Here is an 11,763-nt window from a genome sequence, read left to right as displayed (position 1 = left end):
GCCTCCAATGGTGAAGTACTCCGCCTGTTCCCGCAGCTGCGGATACAAGCCATCAGGAAAGGCCACCCGCGCAGCAAGGCTACACGCACAAGGCACTTAGCTCTCAATAATTCAGTTGTCACCTGAAGGAATGAGCAAAGCCGGGAGCAATCCCGCACAAAGGCGGAGGGGGAATACTCCCGCCCAAATAAGCCAGTCCGTACGATACGGGAAGATCTTTTGTACTGTACCTGACGAGGTATGGGTAAAAGATCTGACCAAAGATACGACAGCTTATTGACAACAGTATGGCGAGCAGCATGCTCTTGTACTGTATGTCACTATTAGCCGCTGCCTACTCACCAACTCCTGTCATACCACGTGCATAGCCGGCAGTTGGTGGAAAAGGAATAGTACACAGCAGGCCTGGTCACTGTCAGCCGCTGCCTACCCACCAACTACCAGCATGGCACGTGCGTAGGCCACAGTTGGTAGAACAGGAATACTATTCAGCCGGCTATACCCTCTTGGAAACCTACCTTCGGCTATAAATACCCCAAATGGTATGATCATCTCATCTTATCACATTATCATCATATACTATCTGGTATTACATATTATACATGATATCTGCTCTAGCAATCTCTTAATATACATTTATATTCAAGAGCAATCTAGTCTGATTCTCACGCCGGAGGGTGGTCACAAGGAGGAACCCCCCATTCTCAGTGACGAGCTCACGGTGTCTGTTTTGCAGGTTATCTGAAGAACCATCTTTGCCGGATCTAACCCCTCGTGGGAAACATCTATCTAACCCCCAGGTTGCCCGTAATCTGTCGTGGGTCTGGTTAGTGTTTCTTCAATGGTGGTGATCATTTTGTTCCATTGTTTCCGGCAGGTTGGGAGCATGTTCAGATGCAGCTATACATGACAAGAATAATAATAATCGTGATAAAACTTGTTATTTGTTTGTGGCAAAACTGAGAAGAATATTGATTGAAGCTGCAAATGTTTATTATCCCAAAAAGGGGTGCTGCTGATGCTATGCATGACAAGAAAAAGAAAAGAAGAAAGCCTAAAAAGGTAAAATTGAAATTGATCTGAAGTGCAGGCTAACCCATATCTTTAATTGTTTCTGTAAACTTTAAAGCAGGCTTTTGAATCATAGAGTACCTGTGGCTGTGGTTGTAGAGTAAATTGGGATAGTGTAAGTGGTGGGGGTGGGTTTGTGGTGGTTGTGAACAGTAAACATGATATTTGGAGGGTGTTTTCAAAAGGAAGACTATTATTAATTTTGGGGGCCTACAAGAAAAAGATGAGAAGTCTTTTATGTGGCATTGGAATTGTGTAAGAAAAAGATTTAACATGTTGAGGTTGATTAATTATTATTTTATTATTTGAAGAGATGTAAACGAGTTGAACTTTAACTAGCTACTCGAGATCAGATCAATTGAAGGCTCAATGTGAGGAGCTCGAGTAGTGTAAAACTCGAGATTGGCTCAGCTTGTATGCACGCCTAATTGCTTGTTACCTTATTACTATTTTAGACAAGATACGGGTTAAATATAAAAAATGTCAAGTAAAGAAAAATAAATAATTTTGTAAGCTGTAACTTTATTTATTGTGAAGGAGTGAAAATTAAAATAAGAAAAACGGGAAAAGGTAGGTATGTATGATTGATGGTTTTATTATACGTTTTCGCTCGGATACCCTCTCTGCTTCACAATACGTGATAAAGACCGATTCGAGATGGTCAATCTCCTGACAGACCCGTAGAGTGGGTTAGACTCCAAAAAGAAAAGAGAAGAAGAGAAACCAATCTTGAGATAATTTTCTGATTATTTTTCTTTTACAAAGGTTATAATCAATGTTTTTATAACCGGATCCGAATAGCGAGCCGGTCAGACAACTGGTTCACCGGTTCAACCGGTCGAACGGTCAGACCGGCCGAACGAATTCGGAAAAACAATTTTTTCAAAAAAATTATTTTTTAATATAAAAACCGGTTCAACCGGTCCGGTTTTCCGGTCGAACAGGTGAACCGGTTCGGACCGGCCGGTTTTCTGGATACCGAGCGAGCAGCATAGAACCGGACCTGTTTTGACAACAATGATTATAACATATAGGAAATTAAACACGTAAAAATAGGAAAAGTAAAAAAAATAAAGAAACTTAATTATAATACAATAAGGAAACTAAATAAAAGATATACTTAATTAGTATATTAAATTCAAAACTAAATAAAAAATATACTTAATTAGTATATTAAATTCAAATGATATAGAATCATGTATACTTTTATATTAAATTCAAATAATATAGAATCATGTATACTTTTATGAATATTCTTTCACACAAATGTCTCTCCTTACTCTGCTCCATATTAGCCGCTTTTTCCTTCTCTTTTCACCAAAACAATATAAAAACACCTTAAAATCGGGACAGTGAATATGCTCATAGGGTTGGAGCGACACTCTCCTAGAACACACAACCACCCATTAGCATTAGCATGCTATTATGTAAGACTCTTTACTTGTGTTTAGTTTCCTACTAATCCGAGCGACATCTGGTATATTATACACCACATGATCAAGCCCATCATGAATTAAATTATAACTAGTATATCATACATCACATGATCAAGGCCATCATGAATTAAATTATAACAGTTCACACATGGTAAAAATGCAACCCCCATTGTCGAAACATGAAACGAATCTGACCTGATCCATGACGATGTTTCCACGGATTTCGAGATGAACGAACCACGTCTTGATCTTCTTCTCCGGCTGCTTGAGACCTGCAATGGTTTTTCGGGGGTGTAGAGGTGACTGCTAAGAAATCCTAAGGATTTCTTGTTTACAGACACAAAAAAGTGGTGGTGGCTCTTATTGAGCATGACCTCTTAATAAGGAGGTGGAGACCTCCTTATATAGAGAGCCTCATGGCCACCATCATGGTACCCTAATGGGCATAGCTCAGTTAGGGTTACCTCCACAAAACCCCCTCAGCCCAATAACATTGTATTAGTTCATGTAATAAAATAAGCCAAACATAATAAATTTAGGGTCGTAAAACCGGGTTTAGTACCATACCCCTACAAGCCCCCCAAGTCCAGCGTTGCTCCTGGGCGCGCAAGCGTCTAGGTGGAGCGCTGGACTTTATGAGGTGTGTTAGGCCATGAGGCGGTTTTTTCCCTTTTCTTCGGCCTTGTCTTTATTGTCTTTGAGTTTCGGGAGGTTTTCTTCATGATGGTGACATGTTGTGGTCCTTATGATAATGATGGTGCCCTGGCATAAATAAGATATAGCACGCATCATAGTGGCGCGAGGCCTGATAAAAGATGGAGCGCGCATCTCGATAATAATGTAACATAACCTGCGCGCAAGGCAGCTTACGAGCTAAGAATAACCAAGCTGGCGCGTGAGGCGACTTACGAGCTAGAATAATAAAGCCTGCGCGCGAGGCGACTTACGAGCTATAAGAATAACTAAGCTGGCGCGCGAGGCGACTTACGAGCTAGAATAATAAAGCCTGCGCGCGAGGCGACTTACGAGCTATAAGAATAACTAAGCTGGCGCGCGATGCGACTTACGAGCTAGAATAATAAAGCCTGCGCGCGAAGCGACTTACGAGCTATAAGAATAACTAAGCTGGCGCGTGAGGCGACTTACGAGCTAGAATAATAAAGCCTGCGCGCGAGGCGACTCACGAGCTATAAGAATAACTAAGCTGGCGCGTGAGGCGACTTACGAGCTAGAATAATAAAGCTTGCGCGTGAGGCGACTTACGAGCTATAAGAATAACTAAGCTGGCGCGTGAGGCGACTTACGAGCTAGAATAATAAAGCTTGCGCGTGACCATGTGGGATATTATTAGGCTCCCGCCCTAAGATTCTGATGTCTTCTATTGCGATAACGTGGTGGTGGTATACCACGATAGTCCCCTAGTTCATTGCTGCTAAATAAGGTAGTCCTTATCCTGATTTGGGATTAGACTATTCTCATTTGTTGTGTTGCTTACGCATAGGTTTTGGCTTTGTGTCATGCGCAGACGTTTCATGCGCTTGCGCATAGGCTTTGGCTTTGTCATGCGCTACGCGCAGATGTTGCATGCGCGTGCGCGTAGACTTTATGTCCCGCGCCACGCGCAGATGTTGCATGCGCGTGCGCGTAGACTGTGTGTCATGCGCAGATATTTCATGCGCTTGCGCATAGGCTTTGGTTTTGTCATGCGCCACGCGCAGATGTTGCATGCGCGTGCGCGTAGACTTTATGTCCCGCGCCACGCGCAGATGTTGCATGCGCGTGCGCGTAGCGCATGACAAACGCCATGCGCAGAGGTTGCGTGCACTGATGTGATATGCATGAGCATGTGATGCGTAAGCATATGTGATATGCGTGAGCATATGTGATGCGTGAGCATATGTGGTGCATGAGCATATGTGGTGCATGAGCATATGTAATATGCGTGAGCATATGTGGTGCATGAGCATGTGATATGCGACTGTGCTCAAGCATCATAGTGGTGCGCATGTTGAACGGAGCGGAGCCGCGTTCGGTCTTGTATTCGGCGCGAAGCCGTAAGGGTTTATGAGGATTCCCAACCTTTAAGTTTGGCGCATGGCCTTATGGGTTTATGAGGATTCCCACCTTTAAGTTTGGCGCTAGGCCTGATGGGTTTATGAGGATTCCCAACCTTTAAGTTTGGCGCGTGGCCTTATGGGTTTATGAGGATTCCCAACCTTTAAGTTTGGCGCTAGGCCTGATGGGTTTATGAGGATTCCCAACCTTTAAGTTTGGCGCTTGGCCTGATGGGTTTATGAGGATTCCCAACCTTTAAGTTTGGCGCGTGGCCTTATGGGTTTATGAGGATTTCCAACCTTTAAGTTTGGCGCTAGGCCTGACGTGCGCATGCACGGCGACGGAGTGGTGACTCGCGGGTGCGCGTGCATGGCGGAGGTCTTTTGCGCAAAGCCCACATGGAGGTTTCCGCGGTGGTTTCCACGGGCGCTCACGCATGTCGGCGGAATGGTGACCCGCTGGCGAGCATGCGTGGTGGCAGTCTTCTGCGCAAAACCTACATGGTGGAGGTCTTTTGCGCGAAACCCGCATGGTGGTTCCCGCGGCGGCACATGCTTGGCTGCGGAGTGAGAATCCACGGGCGCGCGTACATGACGGCGGAAGTCTGGCAATTTTTGGATCTGCAATTTGAGAGTTAGATCTGCAATTTTAACCCTAAAATCCAGGTCTGTAATCTAGATCTAGATCTGTAAATCAGATCTAGATAGATCTGAAGCTCGGAGCGAATTTAAAACCATCACAGATCCGGAGGCTTGATCTTTCGAATCAGGAAGTTTCCTTTTGCACAGATCTGGAAGCCTCTTTTAGATCTATGGATCTTTTTGAGCTTTAATAGAACAAGCCTTGAAGCCTTTTTCTGTAAACTTCCAGATCTGGGTTTTTTCTGGGAGAGATCTGACAGCCGAGACGAAAATCGAAGGGTAGTTCGTTGCCGTCCCACGGATGGCGCCAATGTCGAAACATGAAACGAATCTGACCTGATCCATGACGATGTTTCCACGGATTTCGAGATGAACGAACCACGTCTTGATCTTCTTCTCCGGCTGCTTGAGACCTGCAATGGTTTTTCGGGGGTGTGGAGGTGACTGCTAAGAAATCCTAAGGATCTCTTGTTTACAGACACAAAAAAGTGGTGGTGGCTCTTATTGAGCATCCCCTTAATAAGGAGGTGGAGACCTCCTTATATAAAGAGCCTCATGGCCACCATCATGGTACCCTAATGGGCCTAGCCCAGTTAGGGTTACCTCCACAAAACCCCATCAGCCCAATAACATTGTATTAGTCTATGTAATAAAATAAGCCAAACATAATAAATTTAGGATCGTAAAACCGGGTTTAGTACCAGACCCCTACACCCATCAATTTCATTTGGAAGCATCATACTATCATAAAATGGTTGCTTTGCTTTCTATTTGGAAAGCTAAGAACAATATCGTTTTCAACACCATATCTTTCAATCATAATCACATTAAGTGACATTATGGTTAGAATTAGTCAATTGTTGTTCCTTTTCATCGTCATTACTTTCTCTAAGTTTATTCTCTTGTAATATTCGTCTCTAGCTTAAGTGGTTAAAATAATAATAATAATAATAATAATAATAATAATAATAATAAACAAGATACAAAACTTAAATAATTTCTGGTTGAAGATAGACTCCTCCAGTTCAGTCCAGCTTCATTCAACCGTAACCAACAACCCTTAACCACTAGCTGGATTTGGCGCCAAAATCTAAACATGCTGTGTCTACCTTTACAATCCATCTCTCCACACCCCAAAACCCACTGGGGTTCACAAACCCAACTGCTCAAACTATTATCAACACCCAAATTCATTCATCTTCACCATCGCCGTAAACTATCAAACAATATCATTCACAGGAGCCATGGGTACACGCCGTGCCCTTGTTCTAATTCGGAGTTAACTTTAACTTCGACCGAAGAAGAGTTTGACATGGAATTAGGGCGCATGTTGAGGCTGTTGCCGGAGGAGATGCGGCGTAGGGTTAACGAGCATCACGAGCTTCATCAATTGATTGAAGTGGTTATGGATTTAGGCCGGAAACCCTTGGCTCGGTTTCCGTCGGGTGATTTTGTGTTGTCGGATAATTTGATCACGGTTGATGATCTTGAACATGCGATATCGTTGGTAAGTGTTGTTGTTTTGATTATTGCACACCAAGTGTTCGACTTATTGTCTGAATGAGTATAAACTGTTTTAGGTGGGGGATTTTGCTATTGATAACCGAGCGGGAATTAGTAGGACTTTGCATCGAATAAGTGCTATTAGAAACCGGAAGGGGACGATAATCGGGCTAACGTGTCGTGTGGGTCGAGCAGTATCCGGAAGTGCGAAGTTGTTGCAAAATTTGGTTAAAGATGGGGCTTCTTTGTTGCTTATTGGACCTCCAGGAGTTGGGAAAACAACTATCATCAGGTTTAAACGTTTTGTGATTCTTATCACAAGTTTATTTTGTTTTGTTTGACCTGTAATTGTGTATTGTAGGGATGTAGCGCGGATGCTTGCAAATGATTATAATAAGCGTGTAATGATTGTTGATACGTCAAATGAAATTGGTGGAGACGGTGATATCCCGCATGCAGGTATAGGGAATGCTCGACGGATGCAAGTTCCTGACTGTGACATGCAACATAAGGTAATGAATAGGGGTGTAGAAGAGCTTGAGTTTGAGCTTGGCTTGTGAGTAAGCTTTCAAGCTCGATCTCGGATGGCTTCAAACTATAATTCTAAAGCTCGAGTTCAGCTTGTGAGTGAATTTTCAAGCTCAAGCTCGGCTTGTTTATTGTTATTTATTAAATTATTATATATATTTATAGCTTTTTTCTTATTATATATATTTATTATGGTTATAAATTATATTACAACACAAATATAAATTATTTAATATTATGTATATAATAATAAATATTCTGTAAATATATATTTAATACGTTACAAAAGTTATATAATAGAAACCTTCGTTTAGGCTCACATGCCTACTCGGACTCGTTTATTAATCGAGCTTATACTTAGGCTAAAGCTTGGGCTCGTTTAAGCTCGTTTACACACTTAGTGATGAAGAATAACATCTAGAGTAAACCAACTAATGTGGGACAATAATATAATTTTCTTAAAAAGTGCATATTATGTATGTTTCCAAACATGTATACTAGGCTGTTAGTTATTGATGTTTGATATAATCTAGGTATTAATAGAAGCAGTTGAAAACCATATGCCTCAAGTGATAGTAATCGATGAAATCGGTACAAAACTTGAAGCAGCAGCTGCAAGCACAATTGCACAACGTGGGATTCAGTTAGTTGCAACCGCTCACGGTATTACAATTGAGAATTTAGTGATGAATCCTTCATTGGATATGCTTGTTGGAGGAATACAGGTATTTTAGTTATTAGTATTTTTGTATGTCTATCTTCGTTTTGGAATTAATAATAAGGGGTTGTGAAGAGTGTGACACTAGGAGATGAAGAGGCGAACCGAAGGGGTGTGCAGAAATCAGTGTTGGAGAGAAAAGGCCCTTCAACGTTTGATTGTGCAGTTGAGATTATTTCTAGAGTTGAGTTGAGAGTTCATGGTAGTTTGGAAGCAACCGTTGATGCGATTCTTGCTGGTTCGTTTTCGTCTTTGTTTGTTTATTATAGGTGGCATGATGGCCGGATTGGATAACGCGTTGAAACGGGTCCTTTCTTATATGGGTCAAATCGAATGAAAAACCATTATTTTGGTTTTTAGGCTTTTAAAATCTGTTCAGTTTGTTCTTTTTTCTGGTTTTCACAATGGGGTCAGCCTCGGTTTTGCTATTTGGCCCTAAATTTTTTGGCTGCAAAAAATGGCCCAAAGTAATGATTTTGGGTCTAAAAGCTTTGGGCCTAAACATATTTTGGTTAAAACTGTCGGTTCGGTCTTTTCGTTACACTTTTCGTTACACGCGTAACCAAAACGAAACTGGATATTTGTTTTTGAAAAGGTATAAAATCGAACTGTCGGTTTTAGGTAGGGTTCTGTTATTTTGCTTCAGGTATGTAGGTTATTTCGGTTAGGGGTCGTTTATTTCTGTTTCAAGCACAACCCTACTACCCGTAATTAGTTTTACAGGTTCGATTTGGTTATAAACATCCGTTCAGTTTTTTCGGTTTCAAGTACATGCGAAACCAAGACTGAACCGGAATCTGTTTTTAAAAATATATGAAACCAATTTGTCGGTTCAGTTATGTGGGTTATTTCGGTTACGGGTCGGTTATTCGGTTTCCTGTGGCCATATTTTTCTTTCTACTTGAAATGTTTCTTTACAAATAACTGCCTTGCTGAATCCAAATCATAAAATAAAAGTGACTTTAGGAGGCTGTGCATCAGTAATAAACTATAGGCTGTTTTCAATTCAAACCATTCTTTCTTTTACTAACTATTTGTTTCAACCTGTTCCATAGTTTGATTATATTTACATTTTTTCATGTAAGGAAGGTCGTTCCCCAAATTATCAAATTTGCAAGTTGAATCAAGGAGTGATAGATGTTACATTACAAAATGATCAAAATCCGATTGCATACGAAGCATTTGTCAAGAAGAGTGTCTCCATGATTGAAGGCATTCCACAATGGACCAATGAGAAGCTTACACCTGTCAAAAACATTTCTCAAGAGCCTCAAATTGACACAGATAGTTCAAATGATAAGCCATCCTTGTGTCTGTATCTCTATGGCGTATGATAATATGATATCACTTCTATTATTATGGATATGATTGGAATTTATCGCAAAAAGTTAATCTTAAGTACTTCAGGTTTCGGAGACAAGTGCAAGACAAGTATTTAAACATTTAAAGATGGAATCTGTTGTTGAATATACGGATAATATTAGTGAAGCGGATGCAATACTTGCATTATTATCTAAAATCAAGAAAAATACTCGGATTCAGGCTGCTGCGCATTCTAATGACATACCTATTTATGTCACAAAGGTAACGTTTAATGGTTTTTTTGATAATGATTTTGTGAAAGATAATTATTTATTTTGTTCATAAATTTTGTGGTGTAGACGAATGCATTGACACAGATAACAAATGCCATAGAGGCATTAGTGACTGATTATGAAAATGGTTTTGAAGATAGTGAAGATGAATATTCTCAGATAAATGAAACAGAGAAGACTGATGCGTTGGAGGTACTTTATTTCTCTTACTTTTCGATTTTATAAATTAAACTTTGTTAAGATATTTTGTTCATTGTTTTACAGGAAGCGAGGATTGCAATTGAACAGGTTGTAATCCCAAAAGGTGAACCTGTAGAATTACTTCCAAGGCAATCCAATATTCTGTTGCTTCAAAAGGAGCTAATTCGTAAATATAAGCTACAAGCACAGAGAGTCGGTTCAGATGTGGATGAACGTCTTCGTATTTTACCATTTCAAGCTGAAAAACAAGATAAACGTGATGATGACAGTGATGATCATGTTGTTGTTGATGATGATGATGGTGGTGATGTTGATGAACTTAACGAGTTGTCGAAAGCAAATGGCTCACCCTATCCGGTGACCAGATTGCCGTTTCTGCCTGACTAGTTATTTGTTAATACCGCGATTCTCGGATCTTGCTGTATATCGCTCTATATATATTGCACATATATTGAATCTTGATCATTTGAAATTAAGAAAATGACTAAGATCAAGTTGGAGTAGGGTAACGACTTTACCGTTGATCAATGAAGATAATTTTTTGATCGCTTTGATCTCGCTACTTTATAACAAATATGAATATCTTCTTGAGCTCGATCTATCTGCTTAAGAAAGAAACTAACAAGTATAGCTTACTAAGAAGACAAGCTCACATACATCGGTATTTAATGTATAGATATACTATAGTTTGTGAATCAACTTTAACTTTGTGAATCGTCCTAATGGCCTTTGAAAGTACAAGAAACCCGCTCACCATTCACCAAACAGTATCACGTGCACACTACAATTTTGTGATTCGTCACAATGTCCTTTAGATTTTAGAATTCACGCAGCTTGCTTTAAGTTTTATATCTAAAGTCTGAGTTTGTCTTGTTTATCATTTACTAGTTAAATGATTCATTTTCATGTTAACTTGCAAATACGCATATTTGTGTTTGAGTTGATGCTTGACATAAATTTTAAGCTTTAATATGTTCGGCTATATGATTATTTTAATTGTTGTTATTATTATTATTATTTGAGTTATTGTCGGGTTTGAAAAACAAACATGTATAATTGACCAACCGGAAGTACTTGACTACTATGTAAGAAGATGGATACTTTTGATAGTGATAAATCAAAGGATCTTGTTGACCTATATAAACATAGAAAGACACATTTTAAGAATGACAATTTCTAAAATAACACAACCACAATATTAAAATAAGCAGGTTTTGTGCTACCGAGAGAGAGAGAGAGAGGGAGGGAGGGAGAGAGCGAGGGGGCGTAAACTGGTTGAGCCATCTAAACTAGTAGTTGACCCGTCCGGTGGACGGGAATATCAACTTTCGAATGTGATGACTACATTAATTTGGTTTTTAATTTATATTAGTTGTGAAATAGATATGATATTACTAAAAATGATTCATACAATAAGTAATGAACATCCCTATACTGACAATGTTATTTTTATTTATAATACTAAACTCATATATTCTACATATTACTAAAAATGACTCATACATAATATTAGTTACCTTAAGTGCTTGTAATGTCGAACTTTACTCCATGATCAGTTAATACAAAACATCTTGGTTCATTGTTATGGTATCATACAACTTTCGAGACTTAATACCGCTGCACCTTTACCCGTTCGTTGGACGGGAATATCAACGCAGGAATATGATAACTGCATTACTTTGGCGGACGGGTTGTTGAATGTCATAATAATATAAGTATTTATTTCGTTTTGCATTATAAAATGGTGAGTTTGACCATTTACCAAAATTAATAAGATTATCTGTTAATATAACTCATTGACCGTGGGACATCATTATCATATGTAATAACTACATTTTTACAAATAATTGTATTAGAATCAGGATGAGACAAATGATTTTTAACTAAGATAGACGAAATACAAAGGTGAGTCAACAGTCTTTTAAAAGGCAGACCCAATTCTATATTCGTAATCAGCATAATAACTTGAGACCTGATAAATTACAAATGACTTAATTAAGAAAGAAAGAAATTAC

General features: G+C 39.6%; 1 protein-coding gene across 1 annotated transcript; it reads left to right on the top strand.

Annotated features, from left to right (window-relative positions):
• Window positions 1-6,198: 6,198 nt before the first annotated feature.
• LOC143549427 (protein SEEDLING PLASTID DEVELOPMENT 1-like) lies at window positions 6,199-10,270 on the top strand. The gene is made up of 9 exons (XM_077040327.1): window positions 6,199-6,710; window positions 6,784-6,998; window positions 7,068-7,218; window positions 7,768-7,959; window positions 8,028-8,190; window positions 9,042-9,280; window positions 9,360-9,536; window positions 9,614-9,739; window positions 9,812-10,270. Exons 1-9 carry the CDS (start codon window positions 6,300-6,302, stop codon window positions 10,133-10,135), a joined length of 1,998 nt encoding a protein of 665 aa, XP_076896442.1. The 5' UTR covers window positions 6,199-6,299; the 3' UTR covers window positions 10,136-10,270.
• Window positions 10,271-11,763: the final 1,493 nt, after the last annotated feature.

Source organism: Bidens hawaiensis, unplaced genomic scaffold (genome assembly GCF_021521415.1).
Source record: "Bidens hawaiensis isolate Kalapana, Puna unplaced genomic scaffold, B.hawaiensis_p1.1 tig00015556_1, whole genome shotgun sequence".
Lineage (NCBI taxonomy): Eukaryota > Viridiplantae > Streptophyta > Magnoliopsida > Asterales > Asteraceae > Bidens > Bidens hawaiensis.
Note: the sequence above shows the minus strand (reverse complement) of the source record. Positions and strands in the feature narration are given on the sequence as shown.

What these genes read in the sequence shown, in the direction of transcription:
- LOC143549427 (XM_077040327.1), top strand. Translation starts at nt 6,300, where the DNA reads ATGCTGTGTCTACCTTTACAATCCATCTCTCCACACCCCAAAACCCAC. An exon ending in TGTGTCTGTATCTCTATGGC is followed by an intron (nt 9,281 to 9,359) that starts GTATGATAATAT and finishes TAAGTACTTCAG; the next exon opens with GTTTCGGAGACAAGTGCAAG. An exon ending in TACCTATTTATGTCACAAAG is followed by an intron (nt 9,537 to 9,613) that starts GTAACGTTTAAT and finishes TTTGTGGTGTAG; the next exon opens with ACGAATGCATTGACACAGAT.